At 42.2% G+C, this 22,205-nt stretch overlaps 1 protein-coding gene across 7 annotated transcripts in view; it reads right to left on the reverse strand.

Annotated features, from left to right (window-relative positions):
- LOC134359345 (non-muscle caldesmon-like) overlaps nucleotides 1–22,205 on the reverse strand; it is a 247,289-nt gene that overhangs the window by 90,777 nt on the left and 134,307 nt on the right. For 6 of the 7 annotated variants that reach the window (XM_063072464.1, XM_063072461.1, XM_063072467.1 and 3 more), the window contains exon 3: nucleotides 2,343–2,471. In XM_063072464.1, the coding sequence (XP_062928534.1) occupies nucleotides 2,343–2,471 (129 nt within the window). Of the gene's footprint in view, nucleotides 1–2,342; nucleotides 2,472–19,579; nucleotides 19,725–22,205 lie in introns of those variants that run through there. The other variant, XM_063072465.1, reaches the window with a different exon arrangement.

Raw genomic sequence — 22,205 nt, forward strand, 5'->3', positions numbered from 1 at the left:
GATGGAGAGATTGAGTGGGGATGGTAGCAGCAACGTCTGCACCTTTAGAACCCATGGGAAGAAGGACATTGGAAAGTTAAATATAAACTAGCTGAGCAAATGCTGTAGAAAATAACCAGGACTCCCACCGTCCAGGTCGTACTCTCTTCTCTCTACTACCATTAGGCAGGAGCCCTGGAGACCACACTACGAGATTCAGGAACAGTTATTACCCTACAACCATCTGGCTCCTGAACCTTCACTCACCTCAACTCTGGACTGATTCCACAACCTATGAACTCATTTTCAGGAATTCTACAATTCATGTCGTCAGCATCATTTATTTACTTTTTATTTACACAATTTGTCTTCTTTTGCACATTGGCTGTTAGTCAATCTTGGTTTATGTATACCTCTTTTCTATAAATTCTTTTATACTTCTTTATTTTCCTGTAATCGCCTGCAAGAAAATGAATCTCAAGGTAGTTTATGGTGACGTATATATACTTTAATAATATATTTACTTTGATTTGATTTGAGGAAATGTTGCTGAGTAGAAGATAATTGAGTTTGGGAGCAATAATCAATCTGCTAGATCAGGGGTTCCAAAGCTTTTTTGATAGTGCTATAGACCAATACCATTAAGCATGAACCCAGTAGTATCTGTGAGAGGAATTGTAAGAAATTCAGGAAGAATCCCTGCATGAGGATGCATATCACAGCTCACAGATGCGGAATTCCTCCAGGAGTTTGAGTGTTGTTCTATATTCCACCATCTGCTTCTCCTGTGTCTCCACTTGCGAACGGACAGCACAGATAGAGACGTAGGCTGGGTGGAGGAAGGAGCAGGGCTGGTGCTGATATGGAAAACACTGAGAATTAATCTGAGCAGGGGCAGTGGGAGTGCAGAACCATGCTATAACTAATAGCTGAAGTTCAAGGAGCCTGTGAATGACTCTACCCCACTTCTGGGCTAAGTGCCTGCAGGAAGTTCCCGATGAAGTAGGAAGAGTGGAGCAGAGATCGGTCGTAAGTCTGCAAATCGAAGCCCGGTGCCCAAAGACTGGGGTCTGAAGACCTGGAGTTGGAGGAATGTCCATGTGTGTAGGTGGGTGGGAGGGAAGAAAGGGGCATGGTTTATTCTTGTTGTTTTGTTGCTTGTTGTGTTGTGTTCTGTGTTGTTCTGCCAAGCATTATGGGCATGTGAAATTGCCGTTGGATTATGCGGCAACACTTGCGGGCTGCTCCCTCCCAGCACAGCCCTAGGTATGTTGGTCATTAATGCAAGCAATGCATTGCACTCACTGAATAAATCTGAATGTGAATTCCTGAGTAACGAACAGCTTGTGCTGAAAGTCATAGGTGCAGACCATCCCAGGCTTACATAGGAAACAGACCAGATAGAGAAAGAGCTGAAAGAGGGAATGAGAGAGGGAGATGTCAGGGAGCAAGCCAGGTGGTCACCATGCACTGTGGTCATTCTGCATTTCAACATCCAGGCAAGAATTGTCTGCAAATTATTGAGCCAGAGTCAAACCTAACACTAACTTCAGGATATGGGTCTCATTAAACAAGGGTGCTTACTATATTTTAATACATTAGTTAAGACAAATGGATTTTACACCCAATACCAAAAAGAAAGAATATCGTGGGGGCTTTTATTATCAATTTACATTCCTGAAGAGGTAACTTGGCCATTACTGGTTGATAGGCTGGAGGGTCTTGACTCTTCCTTTAAGTATGTTCAAATGGGGGGTTCCCAACCTAGAGTCCACGGACCCCTCGGTTAATGGTAAAGATCCAAGGTATGAAAAACTGGGAACCCCTTGTTTAAGTGGAACAAAATTGATGAAGTCTCTTATCATTCTCCAGCTTCTTATTGTCAGATGTGATCTCCAGAAAACATGGGTTTTAATCTTGGGATGGAAAAATATAGAAAGAAGGCCCTTCAACCCATCATGGTGCTGGCACCTCTTTAAGGGCTCTCTATCTTATTTTGTCCCATTTCTCTCCCCTTACTCTAATCACTGGGTAGTTGGTCTATTCTTGTCACAAGTGCAGAGACACTGTGAAAAGCTTGTTAGCGTATCATCATGATAGGTTTTACTCAGTGGAGAGGCTAAGGTCACATTCCTTCCTCTGGATCTGACCTTGCATTTACAATCTCAGCTCTTCCTTCAGGAAGCTGCACTTGAAGGGGTCACAGGTCAGAGCATGGCAGCCTGATCTGCCAGTTCCATCTCCAGCCAGCACTCTCTCTGAGTGTGCTTCACTGTCGAAAAGTCTTTCAGTTACCAGCTAGCCGATCTTTTTATTTGGAAGGATTTGCAGAAAATAAATCTGTTTCAATGTGGTCTTTCTACCTGTGCTGCGAGTTGAATTCCAGGGTGTCCTGATTGAGTGCAGACTCCCGCAGCCGCTCCTGGCGAGCTTTGCGACGACGCTCCTTAGCGAGCTCCTCTTCATCATCATCTGTCCGCTGACTGGTCATTCTGTTGGCAGAAGAGAGCTTGATGTAAATAACTTCAGCTTTCCTTCAAAACAGCTGCTTTTACACAAGTATCCTATTTAAAATACATTTGCTTCCAACTGGCCTCTATGAACCAATAGCTATTTGTTCCTTATCAAATATTAGAGGTCACAGATAGCATTTCTTAAACCTTGCCTTGTATTACAGAGAATGATCTACAGAGTTTGAGACGAAGCATACCGAGGAAGAGGAAATTACGCCCTTTGGTACTGCTCTTGGATTTTCAATTAGCAATGAAGCTGTAAATAAACAGGGTGGTTCCTACAATCAGTGCCTTGAAACAACATTAACAGGAAACATGCCTCAAAATGATCATACTGTCTTCTTTGATTGACCAATAAAGCTTCCCAAATAAGATGAGCAAAAGTGTCTCTTTACATGCTGCAATAAATTACCATGCTAACCAAACAAATAAACTTTCAAAGCAAAGGGTGGCAGTAGATTAACCAATTAAACGTCAGTGTTAATGCAAATGTCAGTGTCATTGCTTAGACTGGAGAGCCCACCAAAGCAAATTAGTCATGATCCTATGGGAAATCATGGGCCCTGTGCAAGAGACGATGTTGGTGATCATACTGAAATATACAAGATTGTGACAGAAATACTGAGAGAAATCAATAACCAGGGGCTTTATTTTAAAATCAGGGATCACTTTATAAGATGGGGAGAAGGAAACCTCTCTTTGAGGATCATGAATCTTCAGAACTCCCAACCCCAGAGGGATTGCGGAGATGTATTATTGAATATATTCTGCGCTCTGATAGTTGCCTTTTTACTTTTTAAGGTGTTAAGCGTTATAGCCAGAAGAAAGGAATGTGTGTTTTGTTAATGTGCTCTTGGAGTTTCTTTGTTTTGTGGCTGTTTGTAAGGAGACAAATCTCAGGGTTGTATAATATATACATATTTTGATCATAAATCTATTTTGAACTTTGAAACTAATATCAGATTGGGTATTATCTTATTGAACATTTGTTAAGGAAGCTCCACCCAATATCTGGCAGTAAGTCTTGATAAAACATAATGGTCTTCTGCAGTATTGTACTAGAATGACTTATGCTATTCAGTTGACGACACACTGAGGCAGATGGTAATCCCTAAGTGACATATACAAATAAAAAGTTCATCATTCAGAAGAGTTTCATTTATCCACATGCAAACACTGAAAAATGTAGAATTCTTGCATATTAAGTCAAGTTTCATTGAGCAGACATGTTTTGCCATGTTATACCCTCACACACCACTTTATGTATTTATTGAGATAGGCCCTTCAAGCCATACCACCCAGCAACCCCTGATTTAATCCTATCCTAATCACAGGACAATTTACAATGAACAGTTAACCTGCCAATTGGTAGATCTTTGGAATTGGGGAGGAAACAGGAACACCTGGAGAAAACCCAAGAAATTGCTGAATTATCTGTAGGCCTACGTTCTATGCGTAATCAACACTCTCAATGCTTTTGAAGTCAGATCTGTCTATCATTCTTAAATGACAATCCAACTTGGGTAAACTTCAGCCTGAATGGATAGATAGTCCTTGAACTTAGTAATACCACTACTGGCCACTGTGCTGTGAGCCAAGACACTAAATTCTAAAATTTGATATGACACGATCTCATTGCCTTTACTTCCTGCTCGCCCCTTTCATGCTGCTAATTCCACCTCATCTCCACTCCTCAATTAGGACTCTAAGTCTACTGCTCACTCCACCCCATGATGATCAGATGATCATTTCGTTCCCTGGACTGAAATCCAATCCCAACAGTAATTACTGGCCATTCGTTCTCACTACACCATGATCCGTCCCATCATCAGTGCCTGCTGTAACCCAAAGCCCACCAAACTTCCTCCTAGCATGCTACCTTTACGGAGAGAAATGAGTAAATGTGCTCAGAAAACGTTCAAGGTCTCATGAGACTCGAAGGATAGAACACATTGGCCTAGAGATAATTCCGAACACCATACTAAGTCAAATGAAAAGTAATTGGGTCTTGGTGTAGTCTGGTGTAAATAAAGCTCAGGAATAGAAAATAAAATACTGATGCTGAAAATCTGAAACAAAAGCAGAAAAAGTTGGAAGTGTTCAGCAGCCCAGGGAGTAACTGTAGAAGAGAAACAGTTAATGTTTTCAGGTCAAAACATCTTCATCGGAATATTTTGATGAAGAGTCTTTAACCATCAATTTACCCTTTACTACTCTTTCCAAAGATTTATGCTGATTTGCCGAGCATTTCAAGCACTTTCAGTTTAACTTGGATATTTATCAAAGGATGCCCGGGATGTGGAGGGAATCACTTTCAACAAATAGCAATTAATACTTGGAATGGGAGCAGGTAATGGAGCCAAAAACCCTGGGAATTACTCTAGAGTTATATACATTCATTTTATTTAGTGATACAGCCTGGAGTAGGCCTTTCCGGCCTACCCATTGAGTCATGCTGCCCCACAATCCCAATTAACCCTAACCCAATCATGGGACATTTTACAATGACCAAATAATCTACCAGGTACCCCTTTGGACTGCGGGAGGAAACCGGAACATCCGGGGAAAACCTACGCATTCCACAGGGAGGACATGGAAAGACTCCTTCAAAAAGGTGCTGGAATTGAACTCCAAACTCTGGAAAGGCCAGAGCTGTAATAGCAACGTGGTAACCTCTGTGCTACCACGGTACTATATAGTGGGCTATCAGCGTGTTTACCTGGCATATAGACTATTTGGGATAAAATTCCCCTTGTTATCTCTAGTCACCTTTGGATAAATGGTACATGAACAGACAATAAAAGCCAAGAAGAAAGAAAAACAAAAATAAAAATTGCCAGATTTAAGTTGGTTTACTACTGTCACATGTACTGAGGAAGTGTAAAAATTTTCTTTTGCATGCCATGCATACAGATGATTTCGTAATAACAGTGCATTGAAGTATTAAAGGGAAACAATAACAGAAAGCAGAATAAAGTGCTGCAGTTACAGGGAAAGTGCAATGCAGCCAGACAATAATAAAATTGACGGAGAATTGATAGACAAGAACATTAAAAAGATTGAAACATTTCATCACATCCTTAATCTGGAAATTCAGCTCCTGGACAAAGGGTGAAACAGGAGAATTCTAATGGATTATGGTGTGCCCTCATCGCCCTTGCTGTTTGGGACAAATTGTATATTTAACCACGTATTCCTGTAACATCACCATGAGTTCCATTACTGGACAGACATTTTAACAAATCCATTGCAGAAAAACAAACAAGCTGATTGATTAACCTAGGCAGTGAGTTACAGTCCCTGCTTTCTCCTACTTCTCTACCATACAGTATTTACAACTAGTTTGATTTGAAGCCTCAGTTTATTAATCTGAAGTGATTATCAATGTAAAGTAAAATACCAAAGGAGCTGTGTTAGAATGAGAATGAAAATGAGAATCAAGTTTAATATCACCGGCATATATCATGAAATTTGTTGTCCTTGTGGCAGCAGTACAATGCAATATAGAATAGAGAAACAAAAAACAACTGAATGGCAGTTAACTTAAATAAGTCTTACAAAAATAGGAATAAAAAGGTCGTGAGGTAGAGTTCATGGGTTCAATGTCCATTCAGTAACAGGATGGCAGATGGGAAGAAGCTGTTCCTGAACCACTGTGTGTGTGCCTTCAGGCTTCTGTACCTCCTTCCTGAAAGCAGCAATCAGAACAATGAGAATGGGTGGTGGGGATCCTTAATGATGGATGCCACCTTTTTGAGGCATTGCTCCTTGAAGATGTCCTGGATACTACAGAGGATAGTGCTCATGATGGAGATGACTAAGTTCACAATTCAATCCAGCTTACTTCAATCCTGTGCCTCCCCCCCCCCGATACCAGACGGTGATGCAACCAGTTAGAATGCTCTCCTTGGTACACCCGTAGCCCGGATGATGTCAACAGGCTCTGATTAGAGGGGCTGGCTCAGTAATACGAGACAAACTGGACACACTGGAGGCTGTGGTAGAACAAAGGACCCTGCGGAAAATCCTGGCAATTCCGGACAATGTTTCTCACTCTCTGCATGCCACTTTGGCTGAACAGAGGAGCACTTTTAGTAACAGACCAAGACAAGAGCGCTGCTCCAAAGAGCACTATATGAGGTCATTCTTACCCTCGGCCATTGGGTTCAATAATGCGTCAGCCTATAGCCAGGGAAGTGATGACCCCCACAGACAAGAGAAGATCTGCAGATGCTGGAAATCCAAGTAACACACACAGGTCTGAATGAAGGGTCTCGGCCTGAAATGTCAACTGTACTCTTTTCCACAGATGCTGCCTGGCCTGCTGAGTTCCTCCAGCATCTTGTGTGTGTTGAACACAAACACACTCCTGTGAGTGTGTTTGAGGTAATTTATTTTTTATTCTTTCTTACTTCTCTTCTAATATTTGTGTATTTGTGTATCTGTGCACTTGAAATACTACTGTGACACTGTAATTTCCTTTGTGATCGATAAATTAACTTTCTACCTATCTACCTAGAAACTTTTGAGTGTTTTCCTCTGCAAATTCCTAATGAAATATAGCTGCTGTCATGACTTCTTTGTAGCTGCATCAATATGTTGGGTCCAGATATTGACATGCAGAAACTTGAAATTGCTCACTCTTTCTACTTCTGATCCCTCTCTGAGGACTGGCGTGTGTTCCCCTTACCCTCTCTGAAGTCTACAGTCAGTTCCTTGGTCTTACTGACGCTGAATGCAAGGTTGTTGCTGTGACACCACTCAACTAGCTGATATATCTTGCTCCTGTACACCCTCTCTTCAACATCTGAAATTCTGCCAACAATGCTTGGATTGCCAGCAAATTTATAGATGGCATTTGCGCTGTGCCTAGCCATATAGTCAGAATTACACATACATAAATAACTATTCCTTAAGTTGTACCAGGCTTATCAAAGCTCACGTTTGTATTTTCTGTTCTTATAGCAATTGAACAGCTATTAATTAATGTGTATGATTCTTCTTTTGCTGTCTCAGCTTCTTGAATTTCCTTAGGAGTTTGCCAAGAATTGGCATGACATCTATAATTTTGATAAACTTCTGTAGATGTGTGCTGGAGAGTATACTGACAGTCTACATCACAGCCTGGTATGGAAACACCAATGGCTTTGAATGGAAAAGTCTACAACAACTAATGGATAAGGCTCAGTCCATCACGGGTAAAGCCCTCCCCACCATTAAGCACATCTACATGAAACATTGTCGCAGGAAAGTAGAATCCATCGTCAGGGACCCCCACCATCTAGGACATATTCTCTTCTCATTGCTGCCATCAGGAAAGTGGTACAGGTGCCTTAGGGCTTACAACAATAGATTCAGGAACAGTTATTAACCCACAACCGTCAGTATCTTGAACCAAAGGGGGTAACTTCACTCAGCTTCATTTGCCCCATCATTGAAATGTTCCCACATCCTATAGACTCACTTGCAAGGACTCTTTATCTCATATTGCTTATTTATTAATTAATTACATTATTTCTTTCTTTGGTATCTGCACAGTTTGTCGTCTTTTGCACTCCTGTTGAAGACCCAAGTTGGTGCAATCTGCCAGTGATTTTATTATGATTATTATTCTATTATGGATTTATTGAGTATGCCCGCAAGGAAATTAATCTCATGGTTGTGTATGGTGACATATATGTATTTTTTTAAATAAACATTGAACTTTGAATTTTGCAGTTTGGCCAATCATCAACTTGCTAGTTTGCCACTTACTCTTCAGGTTGAATATGCGCAGCTTCAGTGTGAATGGATGTTGTTTGGGCAGTTTTTAAGCATTCCAATTAGAGAATTATTTTAAATACAATGAAGAAAGTACAGTGGTGTATACATTCATCATTCTGTAACAGTTCAGAAGTTAACCATATTGATTTCCCACTTTCCTATTGACAGGACTATTAACTTAGGTCATCAGCGCTCCAAGACTAAGCTGTACTCTTCAGAAACTGAGTATTAAACTCTTCTGTTACAATCTGGATAACAAGTTGTATGGATGTTATGTTGAACTTTCATTATCACTGAAAATTTTAATTTAATTAGAGACAAGAGCAGGGGAACATTGTCAAAAATTATGATTAATTCAACCTATAAGCCAGGTTTTATTTGTTGCTTGGTAGTGGGAGCATGGAAAATGGGTAGTGAAAAGTGAGAGGTTGTGATGAAATCCTTGAGATTAGATCCATCAAGTGTGGCAACCTTATTCTTCACAAAAATCCACCTAATCTTGGCTCTTGACTAATATTATTAACTGCAACAAACATAAAATGCTGGAGGAACTCAGCAGATCAGGTAGCATTTATGGAGAGAGAGAAACAATTGATGTTTCAGGCCAAAACTCTTCATCAGGACTAGAAAGGAAGGGGAGAGGGGCCAGAATAAGAAAGCTGTGAGGGACTACAAGCTGTACTGAGGAAGTAATGATTATCTAAAAACTTCAACTTAGCAAATTTTACCATGACCTAAACAGAAAAAACACAGATCATACTTCATATGGAGCTGCCCCCAAGAAGTTCCTTTATTTAAAAAAAAGGGGCTGATTGTGTCCCTGTGAAATCAGGGGCAGTTGCTATGGAGAATAGATCCTGATACAACGATAAAACCTCTCAGGCCACAAGAAAATGAGACCACCTCTGGAATAAAATAAAACAGTTGGGACACTGTTAAGTGCTAATGATGTCTTAAAAGTTGTATACAGTAATTCCACTGTACTGTGCTGAAATGTCTGACCTGGCAGTCAGTCGTAACAAATCCAAGCAATTTTGGTCCAGGCCTAGTAATGGACTTAAATTAGGTGGGTCAGGCAAAGGTTCCCCTGCTGCCATTTCTATATCTTATGTTAAATCACAGCTATAAAACTGCTCAAACACTGACAGCTTAATTAAAGTCCCTTGAGCATTACACCCTCTCAATGAATGTGTTCTTGTAGTCCTTCAGTGGGGTTGTTGAGATTGGGCACAGCATCACATTGATAAAACCCAGAATGCTGCATAAATACATACTTAACAAAAACTAATCCGAGCCTATTGAACCACTTTGGATTAGGTTCACTTCCAAAAGCACATAATATAGACCATACAAATTAAATTGAATAAAGCAGCCCCTCATGTCGATGCACAATTCTACCACAGCATGACATCTGAACTATAACTTGAGGATGATTGGCTTTTTTAAAAAATGGTTATTTTGTTGAATTAACTTTTTGTAGTCAGAACAAGCAGCAGTTGAATCACCAATGGATTTTTCAACACAAGGAAATATTCTCTATATTTTTCTTTACTATATTTAACTTCTTCGCACTCTAAAGATTCCTTCTTCAATTCTTGTTATGTCATTGAGATGATTAAAAGCAAAAATGTCACTTTTATGTCAAAACCTATTCTTTATCCCAGTTAGACCTGAACTAAGGATAAAAATATGCAGATAAAAATGTAGTTGTTAGTAAATCCTTTACAGAATTGAGAAACATTTTTGTATAAAAACCCATAGAACAAATTCCATTAAAGGTTAAAAGTGCAAAAATATCTCTTGGAGCTTTAGATAATGATTAGAATATTCAACTTAGTGCTACAAGGAGCGAGGCCCCACAAATATTATGCAATGCACGACTCTATACAATAATTCCTTCTTTAGGTATCAAGAGTCAAGGATGTGAATCTTCACCTGCTCTTCATTTGAGACATTTTATAGCTACTTAACCAAATAAAACATTCATCACATCATGTCCTTAAATTGTTAAGTATATTTTATGATTTAATATATTTCATATATCAATGATGTTATTAAGGCTGCGTTCTTCATTTAAGGAATACAGCAATAATTTGATTTCCTACAACGTCTCAAGATGCAGAAAAATTGATACACACATTTGCTTTTAGCTGATTAGACTACTGTAATGCACACTTTCAGGACAGCCCAAGAAAAATATAAATCAGCCACAGCTTATTCAAAATGTAGCAGCAGGAATCTTAACGAAAAAATGAAAATCTGAGCACACTTTGCTGTTTTGGCATCATTACACTGGCTGCCTGTGTTCTTTAGGATCAATTTAAAATACTCTTCATTGTGTATAAGGCTCCGAATAATCTATCTCCCCCGTTGGAGTAGCTATCCCCTTATATCTTAATCGTAACCTTAGATCCGCGAATACTGGTTTGCTTATTGTTCCCACAGCCAAGCATCTAAGAACTGGTGATGTGGCCTTTTGCTCTTATGCACTAAAAATCTGGAATATACCACTGACTGAAATATGCCAGGCTAGTACTGTGGAAAGTTTCATAACACTTCAAAAAACCTACTTTTTAAAATTTAGCCTACTTATAGCATTACTTAATGCCAGTTGATGTTCATTACGTTATATAATTTGGTATATTTTCTTACATTTTATTCTATATAATGTTTGTCTTTACTTATGATTTTTAAACTTTGTCTCATTTTTATGACTATATTGATTTATTTTTACAATCTATGTAAAACATCTTGAGTTTGCATTTAATGTATGAAAGGTGCCATTTAAATTAAGTTATTGTTTTTATTTATATATGCATTTTCTATAAGGAATCTCTCACCTGTTCCAATTTACTTAATCATTCTTTCCAGTGATTATCTTCAATGCTTATTTGAACTTTCAATGCTCTGGTGATATAATCAGATATTCCAGTGCTTCTCCTACTACCCACTGGTTCTATACAAAAACTTTCTTCTTATAATAACTATATAAGTTGACATATGGAACCTTCTCCACCATGGAGCAATCACAAAGTCAGGAAGCCACCTTGCTACAATTTAGTCTCTGAGATCCGCAATCTTGAAGAACCGTGATGTTCAAGTTGAACTAAGCACAATGTTTTTAGCTGTTTAAAGAGTAGCACACTCAAAAATGCTGGAGGAACCCAGCAAGTCAGGCAAACATAATGGAGAGGAATAAACAGTCGACATTTCAGACTGAGACCTGGGTCAGGGTCCTGATGAAGGGTCTCGTCCCGAAATGTTGACTGTTTATTTTTTTCCCTCTAGATGCTGTCTGACCTGCTGAATTCCTCCAGCATATTGTGCGTGTGTTGCTTTGGATTGCCAGCATCTGTAGAATCTTGGGCATCTGCTTGTGGATATTTGTAACCCAAGTAACAATCAGGTATTAATAAAGGTGAACTTCATCCTGGGCAGTATTGCAAAATATTTGACAACAATTTTCATATTTCTCCAATGCTAATAACCCCACTGGTTTGCTTCACATGGGAATATTTTAACTCCCAATGCTGAATAGGTAAAAGGTATTAGAATATAAACTGCAATTTCAGTAACTCATGAATTTTCACTACTATACTTGTCCTGGCATTGCTGTTCTGAGAACATTATTAGATTTATTTAATATACTCTATTCAAAAATAAAATTATATACAATAAACTATACAATGTCTGTCAATCCTTTACATATGGTTCCATTATGGTCTCTAGATAACCACACTTTCAGCCACCCACGTGGCACTCTGTTGTTTCACCTTTCCACACCATTGTTGAGGGGGTTACTCCCCGCCACCCGACCCCTCCCACTCCCACGGGTGGAGAAACCTATACCGTGGTCCTTCCCCATCGGGTCCTTGCGGTGGCTGCACCGAGTTTCAGCGCGTTCCTCAGCACGTACTCCTGCAGCCGAGAATGTGCCAGTCGGCAACATTCTCCCACGGACATCTCCATGTGCTGGTAGATCATCAAGTTTCGAGCCGACCAAAGAGCGTCTTTCACTGAGTTGATGATCTGCCAGCAGCACCGGATGTTGGTCTCCGTGTGCGTCCCCGGGAACAGCCTGTAAATCAGAGAGTCCTCTGTTACGCATCTGCTGGGGATGAAATGTGACACTAGCCTGTCCATCCTCCTCCACACCCTCTCTGCGAACTGACAGTGTGCAAAGAGGTGGGTCACAGACTCCTCCTCACTGCAGTCCTCCCGTGGGCAGCGGGTGTGGAGACGATGTTCCGGGTGTACAGGAGGGATCTGACTGGGAAGGCCCCTCTCACTGCCAGCCGGGCAAGGTCCTGGTGCCTGTTGGTGAGGTCTGGTGATGAGGCATTTTGCCAGATGAACTGGACGGTCTGCTCGGGGAACCACCCCACTGTGTCCATCACCTCCTTCTCCTGCAGTGCCTGCAGGACATTACATGCCGACCACTGCCTGATGGCCCTGTGGTCAAAGGCGTTCTCCTGGAAGAACTTTTTTTTTTAAACAAAGGACAGGTATGGTGGCAATAACCAGCTGACTGGGGTGTTGCATAGGAGTGGGGCCAGACACATCCTTCGTAGCCAGGGCGACAGGTAGAACCTGGGCACATAGTGGTACTTGGTGCCCACATATCTGAGTTCTACACACAACCTGATGCAGCCACACACAAAACTGGCCATCAGGGTGAGGGTGGCATTGGGAACGTTTTTGCCCCCATTGTCCAGGGCCTTGGGCATGGTGGTCCGTCTGACCCGCTCCATCTTGGATCCCCAGACAAATCTGAAGACAGCTCGGGTGATTTCCGAGCTGTAGGAGCGGGGGACAGGCCACACCTGCGGCAAGTACAGCAGCCCTGAGAGCACCTCACACCTGATGACCAGGTTCTTGCCTGTTATTGACAGGAAGCGCCCTCCCCACAGTCCCAGTTTCTGTTTCACCTTGGCAGTCTGCTCCCGCCATTTCTTGTTGCACGCCTCAGCCCCTCCGAACCAGATCCCCAACACCTTCACGTGGTCAGACCTGATGGTGAAGGGGATACTGGATCGGTCGGGCCAGTTGCCGAAGAGCATGGCTTCGCTCTTCCTGCGGTTGACCTGACGCTAGCTCGAACTGTTCGCAGATGCTAATCAGCCTGCGAACTGACCTCGGATCAGAGCAGAAGACGGTGACGTCGTCCATGTACAGGGAGGTTTTCGCTTGGGTCCCTCCACTGCCTGGCAGCATCACCCCTCTTATGCCCTCATCCTTCCTGATGGCTTCCGCAAAGGGTTCTATGCAGCACACAAACAAGACAGGGGAGAGGGAACAGCCCTGCCTGACTCCAGACTTGATGGGGAAGCTGTTTCCCACCTGTTGATCTGGACTGCACTACGGATGTCTGTGTAGAGCAGTCTGATCCACTTCTGGATTCCCTCCCCAAATCCCATTTTGGAGAGCACGTCTGCCATGTACGTGTGCGATATCCTGTCAAAGGCTTTCTCCTGGTCCAAGCTGACCAGGCAGGCGTCCACCACCCTGTCCTGCACGTAGACGATGGTGTCCCTCAGCAGCGCGAGGCTGTCTGAGATCTTCCTGCCCGGTACAGCACAGGTTTGGTCCGAGTGGATCACCTGTCCCAGAGTAGACTTGACCCTGTTGGCGATAGCCTTGGACAGGATCTTATAATCCACATTCAGGAGAGAGATGGGCCTCCAATTCCTAATGTCCTCCCTTTCCCCCTTCTGCTTGTAGATGAGGGTGATGATGCCCTTCCTCATGGACTCTGACACGCAGCCGGCCAGAAGCATAGCGTTGTACACTTCCAGCAGGTCAGGGCCCATCTAGTTCCACAGAGCCAAATACAACTCAGCCGGTAAGCTATCGCTTCCGGGAGTCTTACTCGACTCAAAGGAACGGACGGAGCCTGTCAGCTCGTCCAGGGTCAGTGGCAGATCCAGACTCTCCCGCTTGCTGTCGTCTAAGACCTGCGTGATAAGACAACAGAAAGTTGCGGGAGGCTGTGATTCTGTAGCTTTTTTGTCGTACAGACCGGCATAAAAGGACCTGCAGATTGACTGACTATGTTCTTCCTGCATTTCTGTTTCCTCCCATCACATATGGGAAATGTTTTGTTAACAATGGCAAAAATTTAATTTACTTATACCACTTTACTCTTAGACAGATTTGCTAAGCTGAAGTTTTCAGATAATCATAGTCAAATTCAGCATGGTTTCTGTAATGGGAAATCTTGCCTGACAAATCTGTTGGAGTTCTTCAAGGAAGTAGCAAGCAGGGCAGATGGAATTAGATAATGGAATTGATGGCTTGGCAGTAAAGTTTGCGGATGACATGAAGATAGGTGGAGGGGTAGGTAGTGCTGAGGAAGCAATGCGATTGCAGCAGGACTTAGACAAATTGGAAGAATGGGCAAAAAAGTGTCAGATGGAATACAGTGTTGGGAAATGTATGATAATACATTTTGATAAAAGGAACAATAATGCAGACTATCATCTGAATGCGGAGAAGGTTCAAATGTCAGTGGTGCAGAAGGACTTAAGAGTCCTTGTGCAAGACTCCCAGGAGGTTAATTTACAGGTTGAGTCTGGGGTAAAGGCAGCAAAAGCAATGTTGGCATTTATTTCAAGGGGAATAGAATATAAAAGCAAGGAGAATATGCTAAGCCTTTATAAGACACTAGTCAGGTTGCACTTGAAGTACTGTCAACAGTTTTGGGCCCCATATCTTAGAAAGGATGTGCTGTCATTGGAGAGAGTCCAGATGAGGTTCATGAGGAGGATGATTCTGACAATGAATGGGTTAATGTGAGAGGAGTGTTTGGCAGCTTTGGACCTGTACTCACTGGAATTTAGAAGAATGCGCGGGGGGCGGAATCTCACTGAAACCTACTAAATGTTGAAAGCACTAGATAGGGTGGATGTGGAGAGGATGTTTTCTATGGTGGGGGTATCCAGAACTAGAGAACACAGCCTCAAAATTGAGGGGCAACCCTTTAGAACAGAGGTAAGGAGGAATTTTTCTAGCCAGAGGGAATGCTCTGCCACAGACTGCGGTGGAGGCCAAGTCCTTGCGTATATTTAAGGCAGAAGCTGATTGTTTCCTGATCGGTCAGGGCATCAAAGGATATGGGGAGAAGGCAGGTGTATGAGGTTGAGTGGGATCTGGGATCAGCCTTGATGGAATGGTGGAGCAGACTCAATGGGCTGAATGGCCTAATTCTGTTCCTCTGTATTATGGTCTTATGGATGTTGAAGGAATTCAATCAATAAATGTATGTTTTTGCTCTCATCTTGTGGCAAACTTAGTGGCTTGTTATGATAACACTTTACTGTGGGTCTGTCCATTCAGATCACATAGCTCCTTTGGATGTGTGTTTAACTATCAAATCCCCTGAAGGAGTTCTTTATAGATCGAGTGTGTATTTATAAAGTCTGCCTGATATTATATTGGTGAAAATTAAAACCTGCAGGTGTTAGAAACTCGAAATAAAAAGAGAAAGCATTCTGCCGGTCAGGCTACATCTTGGGGGGAGACGGGCATTATTAAAGCTTCAGTTCAAAGATGCTTCATTAGGACCTGGCATTTCTGCTTGTGGCTGGGTTGTGGACAGTTGGGGGCTGTGGGGGCAGTCAGATCTCTGCTCTGACAGTGGACTGGATGGTGGTTGTGCTGGTGGAGTGGAGCGAAACAATAATCAAGGATGGAACTAAGGGGCGAGGGCTTGAACAAGCAGTTTGAGATGAGGTATGGGGGAGGGCAGAATTCAGGGACCTGGACTGAAAAGCAGGCAGTGACATTGGGTGTATAGTAGGAATTTTAGCATCAAGATATTAGCAGATCCCTGAACTGGATGACTGAGATATGCGAGTTGCTGCTGTGTGAGCTGGAGAAGGTCCAACTTCAAGGGAAGTTACTGAGCTTACTTGCAGGTATTCCAGTCTCATTCCGCATTTATAAACACAGTTATAGTCTCTCCCAGATTAACGTGGTCCAAATTTTTTTGAAATAGTCGTAAAGGAATATTGCCCAAGGACTGACAACAGGAAAGCAAGGGAGTAATCAGATTTCCAGATGAAACACGCCCCAGAAAATATTTCTTTCCAGTTGCATAACTGGAAAAAATCCGCTTATGTGGCTAAAAACAAGCCTGTCACCTGTTCTAACATCTCTAATGTGATTTGGTATCTGCCTTCGTGGAGCCACAGCTCCGCAAAGGATTAAAGCATGCTTTATTCCTTTAAAAATCTGTAACTGTTTCTAAGCTCATCAGAGGCTAAATGTTACATTTATAATTAGCATGTCAGATTTCAATGAAAATCCCATTCTAGCAGAAGTCTTAAATAAAGGACAGCTCACTCTTCTTAGCCCTGACAAGTTGCTCAGAGCAATATAGGTGTCTGGGCGGAGATACGACTCTCCCAAAAGGAGGTGAAAGGCACTCCATCCCTCCGCTAGCCTGCAGGTCAAGGTTGGACAGAGTGTAGCACCTGCTTTGCCCAACCCCAACCCATCTCCAGAGTCATGTGATCATGTGAAGCCACGGGAACAGGTGGTGGATGGTCGTATGAGTAGCCAATACACATCACAAATCCTGGTTATGCAACCACTGACGCCCCAGGCAGACACTTCCTGAAGAGTACTGATAATGGCTGAGGTCAGCTGTCTTGTAAAGACACTGCCCAGAAGAAGACAATGGCAAACCACTTCTGTTGCAAAATTTGCCAAGAACAATCATGGTTATGGAAAGACCATGATGGTCCACATCATACACCACACACATAACATATGAACGAAAGCATAGACTTATGCAAGCTGGGCACTGCATTGTCTTCATTGTCTTAGGTTATAATATTTAGAATCATAACTTATTCAGTCCCGGATATTTTTGGTAAGTTTGAGAGGCTGTTACACAGGGCCCAGTGGCAACAGATTTTGACATATCCTTTCCCCACAGATACTTTGGAGTGGTTGCACCAAATTTCACTGCGTCACACTGCAGATATTCCTACATCTCAGAATGTGCCAGCTGGAAGCATTTGGGTGCTGAGATCTTCTCTGACTGGAAGACCAATCAGTTTTGGAAAGATGATAATGAGCCTTAAAGTGCACAGATGATCTTCCATCGGCAGTTGATGTTCGTCTCAATATGTGACCCTGGGAACAGCCTGCAGAGCATGGAACCCTGTGCAGTCTTGGAAGCACTTTGCCAAATATCAGTGCATCTCTTTCCAGACCCTGTAGGCAAAGACAGGCTGCACAAAGAGAAAGATGAGAGTCACATCTGCAGCACAGCTGCCTAGAGGCAATGTGTATTTGGACAGAGAGTCCGGCTGTGCGTCAAGGTCTGACTACGAATGAAAGGCGCTTCTCACCACCAGCCAAGCAAGTTATTGATACTTTTAGAGTCTCAGTAATAAGGCACTAAGCTAAATTTGGCAGTCTGCTTTAGAAATCAACCCTCAGGGCTTCTGTATAGCCTGATTGACTTTGTATGTGGGGCTTGGCCCAGCGGAATGGAATGCTAGGCCAGATCTATACTTGGTAACAGTGAGGACTGGGAGAACCCCAGACAACCCACACTCAAAGCTTTTATATGCCCATGCTCCACATACAACCTCATACAAAAATAGCTGCCCTGATAAAGACCACACTGTGTATAGTTTTCTCTGGACAGTTGCATTACAGACATAATGCATGATTGTTTGGCAGATGAAATTGATGATGGCACAGGTAGCCCAACGATGGTATGGACCACACCTCCACCATGCACAGCGGCACCAAGAACACCCTGCATCCGATCACCAAATTCCTTCCCAGCAACAAGAGGGAATGCACTCCCACATTCCCAGCACCTGCTTCACCTTGGCTGTGTGCTCTATCCTGTGCGTGTGCGGGTCCTGACTCCTCTAAACCAGATTCTCAGCACCTTCGGGTCATCAGGCCTGATAGTGAGTGGGACAGAGGTTTGACCAGCTCAGTTGCCTAAGAATGTGGCTGAATTCTCACCGAGGTTCACTCTGTTCCCCACTGTTCAAAGCCAAACCGGTCCCACAGGCTGATTGTTATGCCTTCAGATCATCAGAGCTAATGGCTCGATGGATTCAGCAAAGGCTTGACACAGATACGATACAGGAGAGACAGCATTCTTGTCTGACTCCCTCTGTGACTGGGAAAAAGTTCTATCCATTAATTCAAACTGCGCTACTGATGTCTATATTGGAACAGGACATCCAATTACTGATTCCCTCCTCAAAGACCATTTTGAAGAGCAGACCCATTACTCAAAGGCCTTCTCCTAATTCAAGCTGACTCAGAAAATGTCCACCCCACATCCTGCACTCAGTACACCAGGCTATATCTACTATATGTGATAGGTCAGATCAGAATGAACGTCCATCCTACCCTACGATGGGAGCAGGAGATCTTCTGTCCAGTTCTATGTCAGAGAACAGGGCATAAAATGGAAATGGAAAAAAAATTGAAGCCTTCTCCTAAGCATGAAAAATGACAGGTTAAATTATCCCATTCCTAAAAAAAACTTCGAGAGAATAAAAGCCAAACTTTGCATCTATAAAGAACAGTGATAAACTGCAAAATTGGCAAGGAAAAGAATTGTTTATTACAATCTTGCAATTATTTTGCAGCACAAATGTCAATATATTCATTATTATATATTTGATAATTTGCATTAATCTTTGCCTTTCATTTACTTAATTGAGAGCGATCTGATCGTTGCAACATCATTAGCCAAGTGTTAAGACTGATCCCCCAATGTAGTTCTTGGTCAATTATATGTCAATGGCACAATGGCCAAGAGCAGAGCTCTCACTAATCCCACCCCAAAGATCAAGACAAACTGCGATAAGCTGCGAGCTGTGCGTGGGTTCAGTCTCTGAATGGGTTTCCGCTCCAGCCAACAAGAAGCCCACTGTCCTGCAACAAATGAGTAGGCTTCCACACGTCAGGCAAGCTCCCTGAGAACAGTGATCAAGTAAGTCTCGCTGTCACAGAACCTAAATTACAGCTGCATTCTTTGTAATTCCATCTACTTACATGCATTCACCCCATCAAAGTGAGCAGCACGTGCAAGGAAAGTCTCAGAGCTGATTAGCAGCAGCGGAATTGACAAATAACACTTCTGTCCTGCGCTGCCTTTGTTGGAGATGGAACAAATTAAACAGGCATTCTAATCTCTTCTTCTGCAAGGTAAAGGAAGTAAATGGAGGAAAGAACATTAGCTCTTTTGTTCTCCAAAGACACTGCCTTCCCCATTTTACACACAACACCCCACTGTCTGCATAAATCACATTGTCACAAGGCTTTAATCAGGCACTTACTTGGAGAAAGCTGACCAGTTTTGTCTGGTGTGTGCTCTGCTTGCCATCTTTGAAAAAGCAGATTCCGGGAGGCTCTGACAGGATTATTTTTCACCGTTGAATGAGCTACTTTCACGAGCAGCTGCTTTGTCTGGCTGCGTGAAACATCACCTTTTAAATACCCTCGTTTTCTCTTTCCAGATGATGCAACGTTAACTTCATTTCCCAAGCAGCAATCGTACTGTGGGCAGCTACAGCTCCTCTAACCCACCTCATACTTTGAGAGGACAGGCTGTGATTACACCCTGCGGTAGCCCCCGAGTCACATGACCAGTGGTTTCCATAGTATTGTCTGTAATAGAAGCCCCCCTCTAATTCTGGTGACATGCTGCTGACGAGATTGCTTCTTTTCCTGCCTTTGCAATTACATTGTGCTCTTAAAGGATCAGAAAGATGAAACTTTTTTAAAAAACTTCTTTCAAGATTATTCTATGCCACTTTCCCCCTCCCAATTTACACAGAATAACACCACTTTTTTTAAATTATATGGTGCCTTTAATGTGGTAACACATTCCAAGATGCTTCACTGGAGTATTATCAAAGAAATATTGAACACCAGACCTGTAAAGAGATATCAAGGAGGATGATCAAAAGGTTATTCATTATGGCAGATTAAGAATGGTTTTAAAGGATAGAATATCAGAAGGTGAAGAGGTTTAAGTAGGGAATCCCAAAAATTACAGTCAAAACTGCTTAAAGTTCAGTCACCAATGGTGCAGCAATAAAATTAGAGAAAATGCAAGAGTCTAAAATTTTAAAGATATACCCTACAGAGAAGTTACCATAGAAATTATGGCACAGTTTGCCACTTGACCTCATATTCCTGGGTCAGCTGCAAAGTCTAAAGTAATTCATACATTATGCAGTGTTTCTATTCTTTAGCGATTGGTTGGAGGGAGTCTCCTGGGCAAAGTGCTTAGAGGAAAATCAGACTGCCTCCATTAAGAGCCTGCAATCTGTCATGCTTAACTTTAACTTTTGCATTCTGTCCCGGTGACGTTTAATGCCCAAGTGGGAGATCTACCCCAATCTCCTGAAGACAGAAAGGAAATAGTAGCCAACACCATCCAGTAAAGGACTGTAGAATTCCCATGACCCCTGCGCATGGTTCAGAACTGAGCAGCAGTGAAACAGAATTTGGCAACACTAAAGAATACAGCAAAGAAAATCTAAACAGCATTGTAAAATTATTTTGTTAATAAACCTGATAGAGCTAGAAATAACCAAAATTTTTTTAAAAAATTCAATTTCCTAAACCTTGTCCTTAATCCTACATAAAGACAGCCCCAGGTTATGTAAGGGTTCCATTCCTGAGAGCTACCTTTAAGCCAATTGGTCTGTAGGTCAGAAACATTTGGTTTCTATATGATGTCGCCTTACACTTGCTATATTGCTTTCAGTTCATTGAGAAATTACGCTAACACACCTATAATTAAATTAATGGAATACATAGTATACTGTATCCAATTATCAATGAATACAATGTAATACAATTTATTATCATTAGTATTATTGATTTTTATTATAACTAGTTTGCAACAAGTTTTAAAATGTGTGGGAGAATTTGCACATACTTGGATTTTCATAAGTCAGCTTATTCTTATTTGTAACTGGGAGAGTCCCTATATTTTATGCTCTGTCAGTGTACTGCCCAGTTTCTTCAGTGTCTCTGCAGACTTGGGCACATGGAGAACATCATGTCTTCCTCCATCATCCAATTCAATATCTCTGCTTTCCTGTGATGGCACTTTTATAATCAATATCACGTCACTGCCAATAACTGACGGTTTCATTCATCCACTCTTTGAGAAAATAGAGAAGGGTGAGTCTCCTGGTTGACAGCACCACAGTAGCTACCAGCACCACCTCCCAACACACACACACACACACACACACAACTTGGCTGTGTATTCCTCTGTCAACTCTGCACCTCTTTATTATTGGTGCTTTCTACCTCAATGCTTCTGTCTTCATCCTTGCAAAAGTTACCCAGAGATACAAAAGCCTGAAAACATGCACCTCAATAACCATATAACAATTACAGCATGGACACAGGCCATCTCGGCCCTTCTAGTCTGTGCCAAACTCTTACTCTCACCTAGTCCCACCGACCTGCACTCAGCCCATAACCCTCCATTCCTTTCCTGTCCATATATCTGTCCAATTTTACTTTAAATGACAACATCGAACCTGCCTCACCCACTTCTGCTGGAAGCTCATTCCACACAGCTACCACTCTCTGAGTAAAGAAGTTCCCCCTCATGTTACCCCTAAACTTTTGCTCTTTAACTCTCAACTCATTTCCTCTTGTTTGAGTCTCCCCCACTCTCAATAGAAAAAGCCTACCCATGTCTACTCTATCTATCCCCCTCATAATTTTAAGCACCTCTATCAAGTACCCCCCCCCAACCTTCCACGTTCCAAAGAATAAAGACCCAACTTGTTCAACCTTTCTCTGTAACTTAGGTGATGAAACCCAGGTAACATTCTAGTAAATCTTCTCTGTACTCTCTCTATTTTGTTGACAGTAAATCTTCTCTGTACGCTCTCTATTTTGTTGACAATGCTGAAGAGCGGCTTCTAACCC

The sequence above is a fragment of the Mobula hypostoma genome, chromosome 20, assembly GCF_963921235.1.
Source record: "Mobula hypostoma chromosome 20, sMobHyp1.1, whole genome shotgun sequence".
NCBI classification, from domain to species: Eukaryota; Metazoa; Chordata; class Chondrichthyes; order Myliobatiformes; family Myliobatidae; genus Mobula; species Mobula hypostoma.